Source organism: Lithobates pipiens, unplaced genomic scaffold (assembly GCF_037356315.1).
Source record: "Lithobates pipiens isolate NorthernLeopardFrog02 unplaced genomic scaffold, aLitPip1_a1.2 Scaffold_3, whole genome shotgun sequence".
Taxonomy (NCBI): domain Eukaryota; kingdom Metazoa; phylum Chordata; class Amphibia; order Anura; family Ranidae; genus Lithobates; species Lithobates pipiens.
The window spans coordinates 260,169,614-260,193,439 of record NW_027507790.1 but is presented as its reverse complement, the minus strand read 5'-3'; the positions used below and the strand labels follow the sequence as shown (position 1 = coordinate 260,193,439).

General features: G+C 45.5%; 1 protein-coding gene across 2 annotated transcripts in view; it reads left to right on the top strand.

Annotated features, from left to right (window-relative positions):
* The first annotated feature begins 1,449 nt into the window (after positions 1-1,449).
* Positions 1,450-23,826, top strand: part of PIK3C3 (phosphatidylinositol 3-kinase catalytic subunit type 3) — a 352,843-nt gene continuing 330,466 nt past the window's right edge. For both annotated transcript variants that reach the window (XM_077463088.1, XM_077463087.1), the window contains exons 1-4: positions 1,450-1,617; positions 5,126-5,314; positions 7,959-8,102; positions 11,562-11,691. In XM_077463088.1, coding sequence (XP_077319214.1) covers positions 1,550-1,617; positions 5,126-5,314; positions 7,959-8,102; positions 11,562-11,691 — 531 coding nt within the window. In that variant the 5' untranslated portion in view covers positions 1,450-1,549. The remainder of the gene's footprint in view (positions 1,618-5,125; positions 5,315-7,958; positions 8,103-11,561; positions 11,692-23,826) is intronic.

The following is a 23,826-nucleotide window of genomic DNA, read 5'->3' as shown; positions in this document are numbered from 1 at the left end:
TTGCTGGCTGAATTTCCTATTGTGTGTACGCGGCATTACAGGTTTTCTTCTAAGATTGCCCTGTATTTGGCTCCATCCATCTTCCTATCAACTCTGACCAGCTTCCCTGTCCCTGCTGAAGAAAAGCATCCCCACAACATGATGCTGCCACCACCATGTCTCACAGTGGGGATGGTGTGTTCAGGGTGATGTGCAGTGTTAGTTTTCCGCCACACATAGCATTTTGTTTTTAGGCCAAAAAGTTCAATTTTGGTCTCATCTGACCAGAGCACCTTCTTCCACATGTTTGCTGTGTCCTCCACATGGCTTCTCACAAACTGCAAAAAAGACTTCTTGTGGCTTTCCTTTAACAATGGCTTTCTTCTTGCCACTCTTCCATAAAGGCCATATTTGTGAAGTGCGTGACTAATAGTTGTCCTGTGGACAGATTCTCCCACCTGAGATGTGGATCTCTGCAGCTCCTCCAGAGTTACCATGGGCCTCTTGGCTGATTCTCTGATTAATGCTCTCCTTGCCCGACCGGTCAGTTTAGGTGGACGGCCATGTCTTGGTAGGTTTGCAGTTGTACCATACTCTTTCCATTTTTGGACGATGGATTGAACAGAGCCCTGTGAGATGTTCAAAGCTTGGGATATATTTTTATAACCGAACCCTACTTTAAACGTTATCCCTGACCTGTCTGGTGTGTTCCTTGGCCTTCATGATGCTGTTTGTTCACTCAGGGTCTCCGACAAACCTCTGAGGGCTTCACAGAACAGCTGTATTTATACTGAGATAAAATTACACACAGGTGGACTCTATTTACTAATTGGGCGACTTCTGAAGGCAATTGGTTCCACTAGATTTTAGTTGGAGGTATCAGAGTAAAGGGGGCTGGATACAAATCCACGACACACTTTTCCAATATTTATTTGCAGAGAATTTTTCAAAAACATTTATCGTTTTCCTTCCACTTCACAATTATGAGTCACTTTATGTTGGTCTATCATATCAAATACATTAACGTTTTTTTGGCTGTAACATGACAAAGTGTGGAAAATATCAAGGGGTGTGAATACTTTTTCAAAGCACTGTATAGCCCTGTGATGGTGAACCTTGGCACCCCAGATGTTTGAGAACTACATTTTCCATGATGCTCTGGCACTCTGCAGTGTATTTGAGCATCATGGGAAATCTAGTTCCCAAACATCTGAGGTGCCGAGGTTCACCATCACTGGACTATAGCCTAACAGCGACTTGTAGTCTCCATTGGAATCTGCGTGACAGGGTAAAGCGGGCTTCTATGGGCCAGCCACAACATGGCGCCTCACACTAGCTTCAGGGAAGACGCCAACCAACACATGTCACGTGACAGAAGCAGCTCGCTCGGGCACCGCCTCCAGTCAGCTGACTAGCACGCTGCGGCCGTTGTCACGGTGACAGGAGGAATCCCGGAAGAGCACCTGCAGGGTCCGCCAATCAGCGAGCGCTGCCGGGTCGTGCCGGGTTCCGGGCTTGTTATTGTTATTGTTTCCTGTCAGGAGGAGGATTGCACGGGGAGGGGGCCGCCATGGGGGAAGCGGACCGGTTCTACTATGTGTACAGCTGTGACCTGGACATCAGTGTGCAGCTCAAGATGTGAGTCAGAACCCCCCCCCCCCATTCCTGTTATTATATGTCTCCCCCCATCTCTAACTTACCTAGTCACTGGAATCAATCCTCTCCCCTCCCTCCTACCTGGTCCTCCATACCCAGGGCAATGCCCCTGCTACCAGTCACTGTACTCCACCACTCACCTCACCTTTTCATGCACAGAGCAACCCCCCTCTACTGTCACTGTATACTACCCCTCATCTCTCCTGCCCCCCTTTATATCTAGGACAACCCCCCTCCCCCTTACCTTTCACTCTATGATTTGGTTCACACGGGCTTCAGCTCAGAGCGGGGTGAACGGAAGGCTTTGTTGAAACTTTTAAAGTGCCATTCAATTCTATTTTTTTACATGTTAAACACAGCTTAAAGGGATTGCTTCGGGAGGCGCAGCGCGACCCACGCATGCGTGGTGGGCACCTGGCTGTGAAGCCGCAAGCTACCGCAGCCGGCTGCCCTCAGTTGAGATGCCGACACCTGGGAGAGAAGACAAGGAGAAGGGAGAGCACCTTGCTGGATCGTGGGACAGGTGAGTGCGTGTTTATTAAAAGTCAGCAGATACTTTTTGTAGCTGCTGACTTTTAACTGCTTGCTGACCGCCTCACGCCGATATACATCGGCAGAAGAGCTCGTACAGGCAAACTAACGTATCTGTACATGGCCCTTTAAGAGGCGGCCTGCAGGCGTGCCCGCGGTAAGCTCCGTGAGTCGGGTCGTGGGTCCCGCGATCGCCTCACGGAGAGGAAGAACAGGGAGATGCTAAATGTAAACAAGCAATTCCCCATTCTACCTAGTGACAGTGTCACTGATCTTTGCACCCTGTGATTGGGAGCAGAGATCAGTGATGTGTCACACGTAACCACGCCCCCCACAGTTAGAAACCCTCCCCAGGGCACACTTAGCCCCCTACACTGCCACCTAGTGCTTAACCCCTTCACTGACAGTGTCATTTACACAGGAATCAGTGCATTTGTATAGCACCGATCGCTGTATAAATGCCAATAGTCCCAAAAATGTGTCAAAAGAGTCCGATGTGTCCGCCGTAATGTCGCAGTCCTAATAAAAATAAAAAAAATAAAAAATAAAATATCGCTGATCGCTGCCATTACTAGTTAAAAAAAAAAAAAAATAATTAATAAGCTTATTGCGATTTTTATTTATTTTTTTTACACCAAAAATATGTAGAAGAATACGTATCGGCCTAAACTGAGGAAATTTCTTTTTTTTTTCTTATATTTTTGGGATATATTTATTATAGCAAAATGTACAAAATATTGCGTTTTTTTTTCAAAATTGTCGCTTTATTTTTGTTTATATCGCAAAAAATAAAAAAGGCAGAGGTGATCAAATACCACCAAAAGAAAACTCTATTTGTGGGAAAAAAGGACATCAGTTTTGTTTGGGAGCCACGTCGCACGACCGTGCAATTTTCAGTTAAAGCGACGCAGTGCCAAATCGCAAAAAGTGCTCTGGTCAGGAAGGGGGTAAATCCTTCTGGGGCTGAAGTGGTTAATAAGCACAAAAAACGATTACTATTACTAAGATACTATTCAACAGGTCTGGTTTGGACTGCTTTTTTCCCTTAACCACTTAAGGAATGCCCCATGTACATGTACTGCAGCAGGGCAGCCCTTAAGTGTGTAATCACCTACCTGTACATCATCCCCCTTTGTCGGCTCTGGGGCTTAAGCGCATGCTTCCACTGTTATTGGCCACGGCGGGAGCCAATCAACAGGTCTGGTGGTCGCCCACAATCGTTCAGAGTAGAGACAGAACGGCAGTTTGCCTCTGTAAACAAGGCCGACCGCTGTTCTGTCAGAGAGGAAGAGAGACATCTTGTGTTCCTCCAGTCAGCCCATCCCCCACACAGTTAGAAATCACTCCCTAGGAGCACACTTAACCCTTTGATCACCCCTGATGTTAACCCCTTCCCTGCCAGTGTCATTTATACATAGTAAGGTTGAATAAAGACACCAGTCCATCCCGAATGAGTGTCTACAATTGTGCCTATCCCTGTACATTGCACACTCACACTACCCTCAAGGAGCCCACAATCCAAGGTCCCCATTCATATACTAGGGCCAATTTTTGGACAGAAGCCAATTAACCTACCTACATGTGTTTGGAGTGTGGGAGGAAACCGGAGTACCCGGAGGAAACCCACACAGGCACAGGGAGAACATGCAAACTCCAGGCAGGTATTCTCATGGTTGGGATTTGAACCAGTGACCCTTTTTACTGCTAGGTAAAAACTGTGCTAACTAGTGCTAACTGTTACAGTGACAGTGATGGTGCATTTTTTTTAAAGCACCGATCACTGTATTGGTGTCACGGGTCCCCAAAAGTGTCATTTGGGGTCAGATTTGTTTGCCGCAATGTCGCAATTCTGCTAAAAATCACAGATCGCCACCATTACTAGTAAAAACAATTAAGAAAAAAAGTCAATAAATCTATCCCATAGTTTGTGGACACTATAACTTTAGCGCAAACCAATCAATATACGCTTATTGGGATTTTTTTTTTTTTTTACCAGAATACATATTGGTCTAAATTGATGAAGAAATTCATATTATTATTTTTTTTTTTTATTATTGGGTTTGTTTTATAGCAGAAAGTAAAAAGTTTTATTTTTTTTTTCAAAATTGTCACTCTCTTTTTGTTTATAGTGCAAAAATTAAAACTGCAGAGGTGATCAAAGACCATCAAAAGAAAGCTCTATTGGGGGGGGGGAGACATCTATTTTATTTGAGTACCACGTCGCACGGCCACGCAATTGTCAGTTAGAGCAGTGGTCATCAACCCCGTCCTCATGGCCCACTAACAGGCCAGGTTTTATGCATTACCTTGGGGGAGATGCAGACTAGAATACTGCAATCACTGAGCAGTAAATGATATCACCTGGGATGTATTTCAGTTATTTTGCAAACCTGGCCCGTTAGTGGGCCCTGAGGACAGGGTTGATGACCACTGAGTTAAAGCGCGGCAGTGCCGTATCGCAAAAAATGACCGGTCAGGAAGTGGGTAAAACCTTCTGGAGCTGAAGTGGTTAATAAATTAAATCATCATTTTAAAAACTGCATTTTTTTATTTACTTGGGTTATCTTTGTGTAATATTAAAATTTGTGTGGTGATCTGAATCAGTTAAGTATGACAAATATATAAAAAAAAAAAAAAAATAAGAAAAAAGGAAAAATGAATTATTTTTAGTATTTGCCCACTAATTAAATTGAATTAGTGAGCAAATACTTTTCACAGCATTGTGTGTGTATCAAGGATGGGTAGGCTCTAAACCAGCATCTGGGGGGGGGGGACCGAAAAAAGAACAATTGACATTTATACGTTGATCCAATTAATGTGAAGACTCAGAAGAAGATTCAACTTTTATTTTAAGGTAAACTGCCCAGGAGCAGAGACGTTTTGTATTGTCATGAATGATGCGGCAGCTTTGGAAGTTTCTTTTTTTTTCTAAGTTCTCTTTGTGTTTTTTTAACTTCAGAGGAAGTCTGGAGGGTAAGAGGGAACAGAAGAGCTACAAGGCGGTGCTGGAGGACCCCATGCTGAAGTTTTCAGGGCTCTACCAGGAGACGTGCTCGGACCTCTATGTCACCGGCCAGGTGTTTGCCGAAGGAAAACCATTGGCTCTCCCTGTGAGGACATCATACAAAGCCTTCAGTACCAGATGGAAGTAAGTCCTACATCGTCCTCTAAACTACTGTTTGTTTATTGTTGCTATTTTTTTTACATTAACCGCTTCAGATCTGCGCTATAGCCAAATGGCGGCTACAGCACGGACCTATTTTGCCGGGAGGGCATCAGTAGACATTGTCCCGTGCTCGAGCAGCCTGCGCGCCCCCTGTAGGGCACGTGCTCGGTTATCAGCAAGTCTATGAGACTCGGCTGATCACAGATCGGAGTAAGGGGTCGATTCCAACCCCTTACCATGTGATCAGCTGTCAGCCAGTGACAGCTGATCATAAGATGTAAACAGAGCCGATAATCGGCTATTTTTTCTCCTCGCGCTGATGGCGTGAGGAGAAAAAAAAGGCGATCGTCGGTGTTTGTCAGAGGGACATCGGTCCCGATCAAGGAGAGCAGCCGCCAGCTCATCTGTGCCACCTGCCAGTTCCACCTGTCAATGCACACAGTGCCACCTATTGATGTCACAAATCAATGCCATCTATCAGTAGTGGCCATCAGTGCCATCTTATCTGTCCTCATCAGTACCGCCTTATCTTTGCCTAACAGTGTCACCTTATCTGTGCCTATCAGTGCCCACATCAATCAAGGAGAAAAATTCCTTGTTTTCAAAATGTTATAACAAACTATGAAACATGATTTTTTTTATTTTTTATTTTCCATCTTTTTTTTTTTGTTTGTTTAGCAAAAAAAAAAAAAACCCCAGCTGTGATTAAATGCCACCAAAAGAAAGCTCTATTTGTGTGAAAAAAATTATAAACATTTCATTTGGGTACAGTGTTGCATTACCGCGCAATTGTCCTTCAAAGGGTGAACGCTGGAAATTGGTCTGGGCAGGAGGGGGGTTCAAGTGCCCAGTAAGCAAGTGGTTAAAGAAACTCTGCTAAGGACTACTAGCATCTAAGCCAGGCTGTATTGCACAACACCAAGTAAAATTTTTGAAAAACCATCCCCACTGGCCAAAAAGTTAAAACGGATGTTTATGTGCTCAATGTATGTGTATATATATATATATATATATATATATATATATATATTATACTGTACAGTATATACTGTACATTCCCTCTGGGACCACGTGTCACCTGCTGCCCTAGGGGGTGCATCATCACATAGGATGGGCTGACAGTACTACAGGACTCGGCAGTGCTAACATGTCGTATCACACATCAGCCTCCCCCCGCCACTGCCAGAAGAATAATGCCCTGTACACACGTTTGGACTTTCCAACGGAAAATGTGCGATCGGATCTCGTTGTCGGAAAATCCGATCGTATGGGGGCTCCATCTGACTTTTTCCGTTGGAATTTCCGACGCACAAAGTTTGAGAGCTGGATCTAAAAAAAATTCCGCCAACAAAATCCGATCATTTTAAATTCCGATCGTGTGTAGACAATTCCAACGGACAAAGTGCCACGCATGCTCTGAATAAATTAGGAGACAAAAGCTACTGGCCTCTTTATAGTCCCGTCGTACGTGTTCTACGTCACCACGTTCTGAACGATCGGATTTTCCGACAACTTTGTGCGGCCATGGTGTATGCAAGATAAGATTTTGTCGTCGGAATGTCCGACCACGTGTATGGGGCATTAGAGTAAGCTAGAAGACTACAGGAAAAAGGTATGTATGGGATTTTTTGTTTTGAAGAAAAATACCTAGGATGGGGGTGGTGGGTGGTAAGGTGAACTAACTCCCTTATATATTGGCCACCCCTCTGGATCGTGCTGCACCTGTAGCCCAGTGTAAAATATGGCATAATGGCTGCTGTGTGATGCATGAATATTTAGAGTTAGTTCACCCTTCTTTAATCCCTTCACGCCGACTACGCAAATTTGCGTTCATGGCTTGAAGGGGTTAAACCATGGTGGTACCTTTTTTTTTAATTTTTTTTTTTTTTTTTTGAGCAAGTGGTTGGCTTTTTAGTGATAACAACTATGCAGAAAAATTTTTGAGATGACCATGATCTCCCGCTGTGTCACGGAGCTGGATTTGCATTGCCCGAGCCACAGTAACAATGTCCCGCCCCCTGTGAAAACATCACACTGATCACACTGAGTCAATGTCCCGGCATTGGACCAGTGTGCTGTGTATCACAGGAGGCGGGACATTGCTACTGTTGCCTGGGCAAATCAGCTCCTCCAGGACACAGGGAGATCGCCGCTCTGAAAGGAGAGGAGGAGAGAGGGATGACACCCCACAATTAGCGGCACCTGGCCACGTGGCCACTGTGCATGCGCAATTATTGGCGCCTTATCGACACTTTTTTTTTCTTTAGGCAATATGCCGAAAACACAATTTTCGGCCGATATGTTCTGGCCGCCAAAATTTCAGTGTGCATCCCTAGTATAAACCTCTCTCACCCGGCAAACAGTGATCCGCCCGCACTTCTGGGAACGTAATGATGTCCACATGTAACTCCTCCCTACTTATTTCGTCATCAATGACGTCTTCCAGGGCTCATCACAAACAAAGGATTTCCCAGCACACTTACCAACTCCTAACATATCCTGGTAAAATGGGGGGATTTGTATTTTCACAATGACTGGAGGATTACAGGTTGTCTGCTTCTGGTATAGTCTATCTGCATGATGCATCGCATTTTAGGTTTATACGTTGTGTGTGTTGATGTTTCAGTTGGAACGAGTGGCTGAAGCTGCCAGTGAAATACGCGGACTTACCCAGAAACGCTCAGGTGGCGCTGACTATATGGGACGTATATGGACCCGGGAAGGCCATCCCTGTGGGAGGAACAACCGTGTCACTGTTTGGAAAATACGGGTAAGATTAAAGAAAAGAGTTATAGATTAAAGCTTAACTTCGGCCTTCTCTTCAATCTTGCACACTTGTACAGGTTCCTCTCCTGGACTGGAATGGCTTACTCTGATCTCACTGCACACTGTGAGCTTCTCACAATGTGCATTAGAAACTGCAGCAAATCGTATGGTATCAGAGCTGGGGGCTCCTGAGAGGAGTACTGAGGTGGGGTGTTGTGATGTTTTCAGGAAGCTCCATGTACCCTGCTGGCCCCTCCTATTGACCACGAAGAAGCATCGAGACCCCAGTGATTACATCACTGAGTTTAAAATAAAGTATGTCATGAAATTGTAAAAGTTTTATTTAAAAATGTCATTGGGTAAAAGGGTTAGAGCAAATATAAATAGATTCAACTTCAGATTTGAAGTATTAAAATCTAGGTTAAAAAAATCTTGCTTTGAGATTAAAATTAATTGAGTAGCAACCTGTTTCTTTTTATTTTTTTTATTAAAGGCCCTTTTACACTGAACGCAGTTGGTTTCATTTGGAACTGCACCTCCAACTGCATAAACCCTAAATCAGTTGTTCAGTTCATGCACCTACTGTACATCCTTCGTGTGTTTTTTTTTTTTTTCTGTTCAACCAGCAGGCTGAATGAAAAAGCTCAAACTCGCCTGCTGCGCTCTTGTTTCCTGACTGCTGTGACTAATTCCTCCCCAGCAGGACCGTTCGACAAAATCCGGTGGACCGATCAGCTTGTGTTGAACAAAGAGGGGCCACCCACACGTTTCCTGCTGGACCAGCCGAATTTCATTCCATGCATACTCTGCTTTAGTCCTGGTTTACACTGCTATGACTTGTCATACAACTTGCGACACATGACCTGTGAAAACACATTTATTTGAATGTCAGCTTTTCCAATCAATGCGACTCAAGTCGCAGCACACTTGTGCGATGTGGGAACCCTGCGAATCCACTGCGGGTTCCAGCATCACACCCGACTCGCATGGCAGTTCACACTGCCATATGCAGACTGCCGGGTGTGTCAATACAAAGTTAATTGTACAATTTCAGCTTGCATATCACACTGCGAACTGTTGGGACAGGGATCAGACTATATGGGTGTTAACACCCATATGATCCGATTCTGGTGCGGACATCACATGTTATTTCCACAGCATTGTGGTGCGAATCACATGTGATCTCGCAGGGAGTAGTAGTGTGAACTGGCACTTAAAGGCGCAAAAAAAAAAAAACACACTGGCAGTGGGTCCAGGAGCAGCAGACTTTTGGCAGAAAAAAAATAAATTCTTGATGCTGTCTAAACACGTGTTAAATGTATTATTTTGGCTAGAACTGCACGATTCTGGCCATAATGAGAATCACAATTTTTTTTTTGCTTAGAATAAAAAGATGACGATTCTCTCACGATTCTTGCGGTGTAAAATCTTTCACATTCTAAAAAAAAAAAATGGGCTAACTTTACTGGTTATTTTTTTTTTTTTTTTTTTTATTCATTAAAGTAATTTTTTCCCCAAAAAAATTGCATTTGAAAGACCGCTGTGCAAATACAGTGTGACATAAAATATTGCAGCAACCACCATTTTATTCTCTAGGGTGCCTACTAAAATATATATATATATATATATATATATAATGTAATATAATGTTTGGGGATTCTAAGTCATTTTCTAGCAAAAAAAAAATTATTTTAACTTGAAACCAACAAATGTCAGAAAAAGGTTTAGGCCTCTTTCACACGAATGATCCATTCAGGTCCGCCTGTCAGTTTTTCAGGCGGACCTGAACGGATGCTCCATAGAGGTCTATGGAGCGTCGGATGTCAGCAGTGACATGTCCGCTGACATCCGACCCGCTCCGATCCGAAAAATTGTGATGGAGGAAAAACCTTCTTTTCCATCCGTCTGCGTATCTGATCGGGTGAGTACGGTCTCTGCGGTCCGTCATCATCCGATCTCCCATAGGGGAGAGCGGCACTCTGACGGGTCTGTCCCTGCACAGTGTGCAAAGACAGACTTGTCATCTTCCTGCTCAGTGGGGATCGACGGAGCGATCCCCGCTAAGCAAGCGGATGTTCACGGGGCGGATCAGCACAGATCCCCGTGTGAAAGAGGCCTTGGTGTTTAAAGAGGAGCTGCACCTTAAAAGAAAATATTTAAAAGTCAGCAGCTACAAATACTGCAGCTGCTGACTTTTAATAAATGGACACTTACCTGTTCCAGGGTCCAGCGATGTCGGCAGCAGATGACAAGCAATCGCTCGTCTCTCCGCTGCCCCCGCCGCCATCCTCTGTCAGGGAATCGGAAAGTGAAGCGCTGCGGCTTCACTGCCCGGTTTCCTACTGCGCATGCGCGAGTCGCTCTGCGTGTCTCCACTGGTCCCCGCTGTGTCCTGGGAACTGTTTGTTTCCCAGAACACAACTAGGGGGGCGGGGCATCTGCGGCAGTCTTGTCCCGGAAGTGGGTGCAGATACCTGGATTATACAGGTATCTGCACCCCCCTCCCCCTGAAAGGTGGCAATTGTAGCACCGGAGGGGGGTGGAGGTCCGCTTTAAGGGGTTTAACTTCCCTCATCTACACAAAGTCTATTCCATTGACAAATTGTTACAATGTTTATACATAAGTTTCACTGCTAAATAATGTTTTGATTCTTGGCAGACTGCCCGTTTTTTTTTTTTTTTTTTTTTTTTTCTTCTGTTTTTTTTTTTTGATGGCTGTGGCTTCAGAAGAGCAGAGAGAATTCTTTGCATATTAAGAATCGTGAAACACTTTTGTCAAGATTGCAACGGGAAAAAAAAATAAGGATTCTTGACGATTAATCGTGCAGCTCTAATTTTGGCCAGTGAAATGCATTAACGACCAAGTGCTTGCCGTCTGTTAATGCGCCCAAGCCCTTGTAGAAATGTTAGATACTTTTCCATTGTCAGGCATTTTTTTTCTGCCAAAACGCTGCTGCCAAGAGGGAAGGCTTCTAGTAGACTTTGGAAAACAAGGCCTAAAAAGGTTCCTGTGCTTCTTTAATGCGTCTTAGAGGCCCATACACTCTAATGGCACATGAAAGTCACAAGTAATTTGCATTGGACAAGGAGGGGGGTTTCAGCATTGTGAACTTAGTATTCAGACAGGCTGAAAACGCTGGCGTTTCTAAGCATGTTGTCCAAATCAAGAGAGCCCCCCCCCCCCCCCAGATTGTCATAACCGGTCCTGTATACAATCGGTGAGCGTCGTCTCTCTGGTACAGGAAGTCTCTTACTTGAAGGAACACCAGATACAAATAAAGCAGCAAAAAAAGTCGAAGAAAATGAATGCAGCCACCAAATCTAAGTGGCAATATACTGAATTTTTGTTTCTGGATGCTCTTTTACTAGACATTTCATTGTAAGAGATTTGTTTACTAATCTAATTTTCATCTTTAATACTTTGAATAGAGTCATAATTTTTAGCTATTTTATGTTGCTGCAGGATGTTTCGGCAGGGAATGCATGACTTGAAAGTTTGGCCAAATATTGAAGCTGATGGATCAGAACCAACCAAGACACCAGGAAGGACGAGCAGCTCCATATCTGAGGATCAGATGAGCAGACTGGCCAAGGTAACTATGACCCGGTCTATCGTTTTCCCAATTTGTTTTCCAGGTCCTGCTTGAAACTTTAAGTGATTGTAAAGTGCTGCGCAAACTGTTGGCACTATATAAATCCTGTATAATAATAATTGTAAAGGTGTTTTTTTTTCTTCTTAAAATAATAAAATGTTATACTTATTAGCTCTGTGCAATGGTCTTGCACAGAGCATCCTCGATCCACCTCTTCTGGTATTCCCTGCTGGCATTTCTGGCTCCTCTGTGAGCCACCATAGAACAATTTCCTATGGTTGTACACCTGCAGGCTCAATCCTAAGCCAAGCTGAATGTGTCCAAAGACACAGACAGCCCAACTCCCCGCTCCTTCGTCACAGGATTGTATTACCAATTGATGTCAATTTGCCCCGTGATGAGGGAGTGGAGAGAGATGTTGCTCTCAGGCGCAGCGCTGGATCGAGATTTGGCTCAGGTGAGTGTGAAGGGGGATGGCAGGGGAAGCTTAAAGCAGAGAATGCACTAAAAGATGCGGTTCACCTTCAGGAACATGTTACATGTTCCATCCGTTCTGTACTGCCAGTGTTAATTTCGTCAACAAAACGTTTTGGTAAAAGATTTGGTCAGTATCATTTTTACAGTGATGGAAACTAAACTAAAAGTACAGCACATTTTCGTCCACTGATGAAAACAATGACAAAAATCAAATCCGTTTTCTTTAAGGAACGAAAACAGGACGAAAATGGCAAGGAGGGATGTTTATCCTCGTGAACTAACATATTTATCGGCGTATAACGCAGTGCTAAATGCTGATATTTGTTTTTACCAATGGGTGTGGGGGGGGGGGGGGAATCGGGCAGTCCGCCCGGGTGCCGCACATTTGGGGAGGGGGGTCAGGCCAGCCGCTCCGACTTTCCTGGCCCTTGGACAGCACTGCCAGCATAGTCTAAAGTTAGGAAAAACACTGTCAGGCCCTTCTCCTACACCACTCCTCCCGTGTCACTCTCATTTTAAAACTAAGCTTGTAAATACCTCAATAGCTCCATTCTTGTCGGCCGCTCTCTCCTCCTCCGAGTGTTACTTTAGATTGGAGGAGGAGAGCGGTCACATGGCCATCCATGAAACGACAGAGGAGAGCCGTAATGTGACCGGGTCAATGAAGGAATGGAACTATTGAGGTATTGAAACTTTGATTTACAATGACATTGACACCGGAGGAGCAGTTTATGAGAAAGGCATGGCAGTGATTTATTCTACACTGGGAGTGGAGGGGGACTGTGCGGAGGGTGGGGGACTGTGTACTGTGCTAAGGGTGGGGGGATATGTATTGTGGGGGGCTGTGTACTGTGCTGAGGGTGGGGGGCTGTGTATTATGGGGGGCTGTGTACTGTGGTGAGGGTGGGGGGATATGTATTGTGGGGGGGCTGTGCAGAGGGTGGGGGCTGTATACTGTGCTGAGGGTGGGGGGATATGTATTGTGGGGGGCTGTGCAGAAGGTGGGAGGCTGTGTACTGTGCTGAGGGTGGGGATATGTATTGTGGGAGGCTGTGCAGAGGGTGGGGGGCTGTGTACTGTGCTGAGGGTGGGGGGATATGTATTGTGGGGGGCTGTGCAGAGGGTGTGGGGGGCTGTGTACTGTGCTGAGGGTGGGGGATATGTATTGTGGGGGGCTGTGCAGAGGGTGGGGGGCTGTGTACTGTGCTGAGGGTGGGGGATATGTATTGTGGGGGGCTGTGCAGAGGGTGGGGGGCTGTGTACTGTGCTGAGGGTGGGGATATGTATTGTGGGAGGCTGTGCAGAGGGTGGAGGGCTGTGTACTGTGCAGAGGGTGGGGGGCTGTGTACTGTGCAGAGGGTGGTGGGATATGTATTGTGGGGGGCTGTGCAGAGGGTGGGGGGCTGTGTATTGTGGGGGCTGTGAACTGTGCTGAGGTTGAGGGTTTATGTATTGTGGGGGCTGTGCAGAGGTTGGGGGGCTGTGTACTATGCTGCGGGTGCGGGATTTGTATTGTGTGGGGGCTGTGTACTGTGCTGAGGGTGGGGGGGCTGTGCAGAGGGTGGGGGGCTGTGTCATTTTAGTAGACTAAAATATGATGACTAAAATGGGACTAAATCTAAAATGGCATTTTAGCAAAGACTATGACTAAAACTGAAACACTTGCAGAAGTCTAAAATTGGGCTAAAACTAAAATGCCATTTTAGTACTAAGACTAAAACTAAATTGAAATTTGATGCCAAAATGAACACTGTACTGCACATTCTAGTAAATGGCAAAGTGCTGCAAATGCGTGTTTATCGGCAAAAATGGGGTTAAAAGAGGCGGTGCGGACCTATCAGTAGCCTCTGGAGCGCAATCCAAACTCCGATCGTACTTCAGGTGCATAGGAGATTGACACACATGTGTAAATCTACCCTCTTTAAATCCATTGCCCACTTTTCAAAATAAAGAAGCAGCATTCGTCTTCCTCAACGCTTTTCCCTGCAGACTTTTCATTCTATGGTCCAGTGCTGGTCCTCTTCTGGGTTTATTTCTTACAGCAATTTATATAGCAGCGCTTTTACATACATCAACTTACAATCTAAGGCCCCTGTATCTCATACATATATACTTGCACACACATACCAGTTTAGCCATTTAAGTTACCGGAATGTCTTTGGAGTGTGGGAGGAAACCCACACAAGCAAGGGGGGAAATATGCAGATCGTGTCTGGCCGCAATTTCAAAAGTGAACTTCAGGGCTGCAAGGCAGGAGTGCCGACCACTAAGCCCCTGTGCTGGGTTCAGAGATACTGGGCATGATGCCAGTGTGCCATGGTCTCACACCTGCTTTGCACAGTGCTTTTCTTCCTCATATTGGACGTGTGATTCTGCCGCCGGCAACACATCACCAACAGCAAAATCACATGGGAGAGGTTTCCTCCTACCGTAATGGAATTTGGATATCCACACAAGGGAAGCTTTAACGGGTAAATAACATGCATAAAATACATATGACCAATTAAAGTGGGGTGCCCCTTAAAAAAAAAAAAATTAAAAGTCAGCAGCTACAAATACTGCAGCTGTTGACTTTTTTAATAAATCGGACACTTACCTGTCCCAGGGTCCAGCGATGCGGGGGAACGAAGCCCCACTCGTCCCCCGCTCCGCCCGAGGGTGTCGGCATTCTTACTGTGGGCACCCGGCTGTGGCTTCACAGCCGGGCACCCACTGTGCATGTGCGAGCGGTGCCACGTGCCGTAATACTCCACACAATCATCTGGGACCTGTCACATGTCACAGATAACTGACTGCGCCGAGGGGAAGTGACGTCAGGTGCCCGGGCACTGAAGGAGGCAGACTACAAGGGACCCCCTAGCAACAGGCATTTAGAGGCGAGTTAAATTCTAATTTTATTTTTTTCCAATTTTTTTTTTTTTTTTTTTTACGAATTTTAATCATATTTTTTTTTTCTTGGGGGGGAAACGCCACTTTAAGCCACTCTATCCTGTTTTCACTATCAGCACTGCCTCCTTTTATGTTTCCCTCTGTGTGTGATTTATAAAAATAAATGCTGCAAATACCTCATTTCAGAGCCGAGATCACCATTACATGATTTCTCCTTTCCTCTTCTGAGAGATGCAGCGGGCGGGGCCTTTGGGGGGCCGGGGGCGGAGACCTCCCCCTTTCCAAAGGACCTATCCTCCCACCATGTTGAAGGCATGCTGCTTGGTATGGTTCAGGAGGGTGGGAGGCGCTCGCCCGTCCCCTCCCTTTTTTGACCTGTCGGACTGCATGCTCGAATAAGGGTCTGGTATGGATTTGGGGGATTTTTATTATTTTTTTTTCATACATTTTGGCATGGGGGGGTCCCCTCCAAAGCCATACTAGACCTGAAGGGAAGCCCGCTGACAGCTGATGACTCATCGGTTGTTAAGGACGCCGTGCCCGGATTCCCCGCCCCCTCCTTGGCAACCAGTTATATACAGTGTGTTTAACCACTTCAGCCCCGGAAGAATTTACCCCCTTAATGACCAGGCCGGTTTTTGCAATACGGCACTGTGTTATTTTAACTGACAATTGCGCGGTCGTGCGGCACTGTACCCAAATTGATGTCCTTTTTTTTTTTTTCCACAAATAGAGCTTTCTTTTGGTGGCATTTAATCACCTGCGGTTTTTATATTTTTTTAGGCTATAAACAGAAAAAGACAGATTTTGAAAAAAAATATATATATATTTTTTTACTTTCTGCTATAAAACATATCCAAAAAAACAAAACAAAAACGAATTTCTTCATCAGTTTAGGCCAATATGTATTCTACATATATTTGGTAAAAAAAAATCCCAATAAGCGTATATTGATTGGTTTGCGCAAAAGTTATAGCGTCTACAAACCACGGGATAGATGTATGGACTTTCATTTTTTTATTTCTTTATTTTACTGGTAATGGTGGCGATCTGCAATTTTTAGCGGGACTGCAATATTGCCGCGGACAAATCTGACCCTAAGTGACACTTTTTGGGGACCAGCGACACCAATACAGAGATCAGTGCTAAAAAAAAAAAATGCAGTGATCAATGTATAATTGACACTGGCAGGGAAGGGGATAACACAGGCAATCAAAGGGTTAAATGTGTTCCCTCAGTGTGTTTTCTTACTGTGTGGGGGATGTACTGACAGGAACAACACAAACGCTTTTCCTAATAACTAACAACAGCAGATCTCCATGTTGTCCCCTGTCAGAATGGGGATCCACCTTGTTTACATAGGCAGATCCTCGTTCTACCTCTCTACTCCATTATCGTGGGTGGCCGTCTGACATCGGGACAGCCGGGCTCGCAAATCGGCTCCTCTGCCCTGCAGCGGGCGCATGGAGGGCCCCCCATGTGAATGTGGCGGGGGGGAGGGGGGCTCCACTTTCTATTGCATGAAACGATGTACAGGTAAGTCGGTTTGTGCCGTAGAGCCACCCTGCCGCAGTATATATGTGGTGAGCGGTCTTTAAGTGGTTAACGAGGAAAAAAAAATTGCATGAAAACTGCATGCAAAAACGCATAGAAAACGATGATTTAAACATGACAAGTTATGGTTATTTAGTATGTGTATATATACCACCATAATTTTGAGCTTCAACTAAATTTATTATTTTGTAATTTATTTTTATTTATTTTTTCTGTTATCACCTTACATGTGTTAAATAAAATCTTTTGACAAGGAAAACAATGGTTTAAAAATTCAAAACATGCCTGAAAAACGCATTAAGCGCAGCCACATAGATGTGATCCTAGCCTTATGGGAAGCTTGTTGTTGAAATGTATGTGACAGAGTCTCTTTTTTTAAAGTGGTTGTAAACCCTCCCCCACAACTTTGTCCCATGTAAATCAGCATAAAAAACCCTAATGAACACTGCTTGTAGATATCTCCTTACTTGCTTAGTATTGTTGTAATCCTTTTTGTTCTTTAGAATGACGTCACTGAGCATGCCCAGATCTCCCCTGATTTATAGCACACTCTCTATGTGCTTATCTATCTGTTATCAGGACTTCCTAGGCACAACACTGATATCCCAGAAGACTGCATAATCACTCTAAGGCTGCAACTAACGATTATTTTCATAATCAATTAGTTGGCCGATTATTGTTTTGATTAATCGATTAATAGGTTAATAACCTTAAAAAAAAAAAAAAAATGGGTCAAATTGACGTTCATTTTCAACCACAGTGACAGGAAAATTTGGAAATAATAGAAAACTTCTCGGTCAAAGGAATTTTCAGTGTATGTCGTTTTTGTTCAGAAATGAAGTGAAAATTTCAAACAAAATTCTTTCATTCAGCGAATGTACAAAGATTTTTCTTCTGAATATTCTCACCTGAAAATTGTTCCGTGAGGCCAGCATAAGGCTTGGTGCACACCTATGCAGTTTTTGCTTTTGATCTGTTTCTGTAGTGCTTTTTGCTGTGCCTTTTTGATTTTTGCGCACGTGATTTTACTGCAATTTGCGCTATTTGCATTTTTTTAGGGCAGATTACAAAACACAAATTGCTGCAAAAACGCATTACATTCTTTTCTGTTGAAGTATATTGAACCAAAAAAGCACCGTTTTGAGTTAAAAGTCCCTGACCCTTTGCAAATATGCAGCGGCTGAAAAAAAGCACAGATATGAACGTGTCCCATAGAAAAGCATGTAAATGAACTGTAGTGCGTTTCTGCAAAAAGCACCAATAAACATATAGATGTGAACCAGGCCTAAGACGTTTAGTAACATAATGGGGTTAAAAAGACTACAATTAGCCCTTTATAGTACAAAAAAAGCAAATAATCACTACTGGAAGGGGTTCATTTTTATTTTTATTTTTTACTGTAGAACAGTGAAAGTAATATTTACAGTAGTGATTATATTTTTGTACTATAAGGGGCTCATTTTAGTTTTTTTTTTTTTTTTAACCCCATTATTTTACTGGCCGATTAATCGATTTATGAAAATAGTAATCGATTAATTTCAGAATCGATTAGTTGTCGATTAATCGATTAGTTGTTTCAGCCCTAAATCACTCAGAGCTTCCTCCTACACCCCATGTGACATCACATGCAGTGTAAACCTAAGTAAATATTATGAAATCGGGTCAGTGTGAAGCAATACACCGGGTATAATGGCAGCATTGTGCTTTCTCACCACCTGCTTCAACCCCTTGGACCCCACAGAAGCATGTAGTTGCAGGGCACTTGCAGAGTGACCCAATTTACTTTAATGGGTCACTATTGGCAGGCAAAAGCACCCACCAAAAAAAAAAAAAGGGGCCTAATTCCTGCTGCGGCATGTGTAAACCTTTGGCTGCTGCTGGGGTAGGGATTGGGGACAATTAAAACCATGACTCAACTGCAGGGTTTTACCACCCCCAACTTTACATGTGAACAAGACCTAAGGGTGCCGCTGCCGACCAAGGGCTTATTCACAAGTGCAGCAGGCACTGCCGCTGCTCTGAAAAGTGATCTGATTGGGGTTGACAGGTAGTGAGGAGGCGATATGTTGCCTCCTCCCCGCCTGATTTAAACCCATCATTTTTGGACGCAATTGCCATACGGTAGTATGGCAATTCGAGGTTTAAGTCAGGTGTGAGGAGGCGACACTGTTCCCCGTGTTTTTTTTTTTTTTTTTTTTACTTCTCTCATGTTGTTCAGGTAGCGCTACACCTCTTTAACCACTTTAGCACCAGAAGATTTACCCCCTTCCTGACCAAGCCATTTTTTGCGATTCAGCACTGCGCCGCTTTAGCTGACAATTGCGCGGTCGTTGCGACGCTGTACCCAAATAAAATTGATGTCCTATTTTTCCCACAAATAGAACTTTCTTTTGGTGACACTTTTTTGGGACCAGTGACATTATAACATTGATCAGAGCTAAAAATAGCCACTGATTACTGTATAAATGACACAGGCTGGGAAGGGGTTAACACTAGGGGGCGATCAATGGGTTACGTGTTCCTTAGGGAGGTGTTTCTAACTGTGGGGGGAGGGAACTGACAGCGAGTACAGAGAGATCGTTGTTTCTGATCACTAGGAACAGCAGATCTCTCTCTACTCCCCTGTCAGAACAGGGATCTGCTTGTTTACATTGACAGATCCCCGTTCTCTGTGGAGTGATCGTGGATGGCCGGGGACATTGTAGCCGTCTGCCACACGCATTGGCTCCGGCGACGTCCTGCGGGTGCTCGTGCCAGCCTGTGGCCTTTAAAGGGACCGATGTACAACTAAAGCGATTTGCGCAACCGAGCCAACCTGCAGCAGTATAAAGCGGTGGCTGGTCGGTAAACCCTATAACCGGCTCACCTGCATGGTACAAGGTTGTTTTACTTTTGTTTTTTTTTCCCCCCTAGCACTGACTATTCAATGCAGGTAGTACCCAGGTGCCCAAAGATAGGTCCTGTAGGTTTGTTCTTAAGTTGAATTTGTATGTAAGTTGGATCAGGTAAATTTTTTAATTGTACCTGTAAATATATTTTTACAATTTTTTATTTTTTTTTGGTAACATAGGGAAGGGTTAAAGCTCCAACCAGACTTGTGCGGCTTGTCATGCAACTTTGGACGTCAAAATTGCATTAAAAATTAATTCTTTGTGTTTTCCAATGGTAACCATTCATATATGTGCGACTTAAAGGCAGGCAGCCTGTAGTGGGTGGAGCCTGCTGGGCCCCTCCCACAGCTCTGCGCTCTCTCCTTGTGCAGGGTGTGACTGGTCTTGTCTCCGCCCCCTCCTGTAGTGTTCTGTACGCAGCTTGTAATGGGTGGAGCCTGCTGGACCCTTCCCACAGCTCTGCTGTCTCTCCTTGTGCAGGATGACTGGTCTGGTCTCCGCCCCCTCCTGTAGTGTTCTGCAGGCAGCTTGTAATAGGTGGAGCCTGCTGGGCCCCTCCCACAGCTCTGCTGTCTCTCCTTGTGCAGGATGACTGGTCTGGTCTCCGCCCCCTCCTGTAGTGTTCTATAGGGAGCTTGTAATGGGTGGAGCCTGCTGGGCCCCTCCCACAGCTCTGCTGTCTCTCCTTGTGCAGGATGACTGATCTGGTCTCCGCCCCCTCCTGTAGTGTTCTGCAGGCAGCTTGTAATAGGTGGAGCCTGCTGGGCCCCTCCCACAGCTCTGCTCTCTCTCCTTGTGCATGATGACTGGTCTTGTCTCCCCACCCCCTCCTGTAGTATTCTGCAGAAAGCTTGTAGTGGGCGGATCCTGCTGGGCCCCTCCCACAGCTCTTCTCTCTCTATCTCCTTGTGCAGGGTGACTAGTCTTGTCTCCGCCCCCTCATATAGTGTTCTGCAGGCAGCCTGTAATGGGTGGAGCCTGCTGGGCCCCTCCCATAATGCTCTCTGCATAGGCTATGTCCAGCACAGTGAGGGTGCATCTGAGTTTACAAGGGCATTCGGTGCACACAAAGTGGATTTGTATCTTTTGTGGCTATTGAGGAATAGACTGTATGTAAAAAGTTTTTTGTGCCCAGAGTTCAGCTTTCAGTCATATTGCTTTGTTAGATCCAGACCCCTCACAACAATTTAGTGGTAATATTCCCATCTAAAGGAAGCGATCTGTGATCTTGCTGTAAATCCCCTAATTTCACACCACGGTTCAGTTTTCCTCCCATGGCAGCTGTTAGACGCATTTCGCTTTTTTATCTTTCTTCCTTTTTATCTATCTGCGCCCCGTCTGTTTTATGATTTTCCTCTTTTTGGCCTTTGCGTTCTATGAAAAGCGCTGAGGTTTATTTGGAGGGAGAGGATTTGAGCGACAGATGGGGACAGACCAGAGCCGTAAATATGTCCAATATTCTTCTCCTCTGATTTACTGCATCAATAAAGGGCGGCTTTGTTTTCATGGAATAGCAGCTTTTTTTTATAAGGCCAGCTCACCTTCACATTAAAGAAAAAGCTAATTAAAGGCTTCTCTTTATGGCCGCAGGATAAGGGGGAAGGTTTAATGGTATCAGGGGCAGCGGGTGGCACAATCATATCTTCTGGCGGCTTAAGCGCTACTGTCTCTTTTTGTCTGGATTTTCTTTTCAGAATTAAAGGAGACATGAACCGTAAAGAGAACCGGTCACTATTGGCCCAATACAAGAATGTAATGATTCAGTCTTAACCCTTTCACGACCAGAGCTCATTGAAGCCCAGACCAAATTAGACGCCACCTGTATGCTTGACCACAACTATGTAACCAAAGCCGGCCATACATGGATCCCGATTCCTGAATTTAGATCTGTGCAGGCTGGTTGTACAGAAGTTGATTAAGCGATAGACTTCAGTACAACCAGCCTGTCAGGTTCCTGCCCAGCCCCCCCGATTTCTATTGTATTCTGCCGGTGGGGAAGGTTCCCTGTAGGGATGCACCGAATGGGTTTTTTGGTGCCGAAACCGATACCGAAAATGAAAAATACACTAGGCCGAAAACCGAAACCGATACCGAAAATGACTGTTTTTAAAAAATATTTTTATACAGGAGGTGGTCAGAGACTGGGGACATGGTACAGGAGGTGGTCAGAGACTGGCGACATGGTACAGGAGGCATCCCCCATTGCAGCCAGTGTGTCCCATTGCAGCCTGTGTGTCATTTTGCAGCCAGCCTGTGCAGGGAAGAGAGCCGCCTCCGCCGCCTGTTTGATCACAGCGCCGGGAACATCACAGCTTTCATTTCAATAGCTGTGTGTTCCCGGCCGTGCGCCGTCACACACAGCCCCTCCCCCTTGTCCGGGCACTTTGATAGACAGATCATCCGTCCAATCCTGTGGATGATCTGTCTATCTAAGTGCCCAGACAAGGGGGAGGGGCTGTGTGTGACGGCACGCGGCCGGGAACACACAGCTATTGAAATGAAAGCTGTGATGTTCCCGGCACTGTGATCAAACGGGCGGTGGATGCGGCTCTCCTGCGCTATACAACCCCAATGATGGGCATCACCAGGGGCGGGGGGCGGAGCCCCGCCGCCACCCAGGCCACGCCCCATTTTCGGCTCCATTATCGGCCGTTTTTCTCTTTCGGCAAATTTCGGCGGCCGAAATTTTGGTGCATCCCTAGTTCCCTGCTCTCACCACTGGCAGAACACAATAGAAAGGATTCTCCCATCGACAGTGACTGTGGGGAATCTTTATGCAAAGAAATCTGCATAATGCTTGGCCACAGATGATTCTTTTCTTTTATTTTTTTTTTCAGCAAGAGGAAGAATATAAACAGATGTATTCCCCCACTTACAGGGACTCCTCCGCTTTCAGAATATACTGATTAGTGCTGCAGCCACTGATCAAATTAAAGTTTTCCAACAGTTCTGTTCAAGAAAAGTGGATGGTGAGATATAGTGAACCAGTTGAAATTTGGTCCTTCAATGGCAAACCTGCTTATCTAAATAATGTTTACGTTGTCTTTGCAGGACATACAGCATGAAACTTTTATGTGGTACAATGTTGTAAACAATTCCCTGCTTATGTTTTGGCTAAAAAAAAAAAAAAAACTCCAGCCATTTAATACCTCCTCCTCTACCTCTACCTCCAACACCACCTCTTCCTCTTCCTCCACCACCACCTCTTCCTCTATCTCCTCCACCACCACCTCTTCCTCCTATCTCCTCCACCACCACCTCCTCCTCTACCTCCACCACCACCTCTTCCTCTACATCCACCACCACCTCTTCCTCTACATCCACCTCTTCCTCTACCTCTTCCTCTACCTCTTCCTCCACCACCACCTCCACAACTTGTACATCCACCTCCACCACTTGTACATCTAACTCTACCACCACCTCTTCCTCCACCACCACTGCCACCACCTCTTCCTCTACCTCCACCACTTGTGCATCTACCGCTACCCTCTACCTCCACCACCACCTCTTCCTCTATCTCCACCACCACCTCTTCCTCTATCTCCACCTCCACCACCACCTCTTCCTCTATCTCCACCACCACCTCTTCCTCTACCTCCACCACTTGTGCATCTACCGCTACCCTCTACCACCACCACCACCACCACCTTTTCCTGTACCTCTACCTCCACCACCACCTCTTCCTCTACCTCCACCACCACCTCTTCCTCTACCTCCACCACCACCTCTTCCTCTACCTCCACCACCACCTCTTCCTCTACTTCCACCACCACCTCTTCCTCCACCACCCACCTCTTCCTTTACCTCCACCACCACCTCTTCCTTTACCACCACCACCACCTCTTCCTTTACCTCCACCACCACCTCTTCCTCTACCTCCACCACCACCTCTTCCTCTACCTCCACCACCACCTCTTCCTCTACCTCCACCACCACCTCTTCCTCTACCTCCACCACCACCTCTTCCTCCACCACCACCTCTTCCTTTACCTCCACCACCACCTCTTCCTTTACCACCACCACCACCTCTTCCTTTACCTCCACCACCACCTCTTCCTTTACCTCCACCACCACCTCTTCCTTTACCTCCACCACCACCTCTTCCTTTACCTCCACCACCACCTCTTCCTTTACCTCCACCACCACCTCTTCCTTTACCTCCACCACCACCTCTTCCTTTACCACCACCACCTCCTCCTTTACCTCCACCACCACCACCTCTTCCTTTACATCCACCACCACCACCTCTTCCTTTACCTCCACCACCACCACCTCTTCCTCTATCTCCACCTCCACCACCACCTCTTCCTCTATCTCCACCACC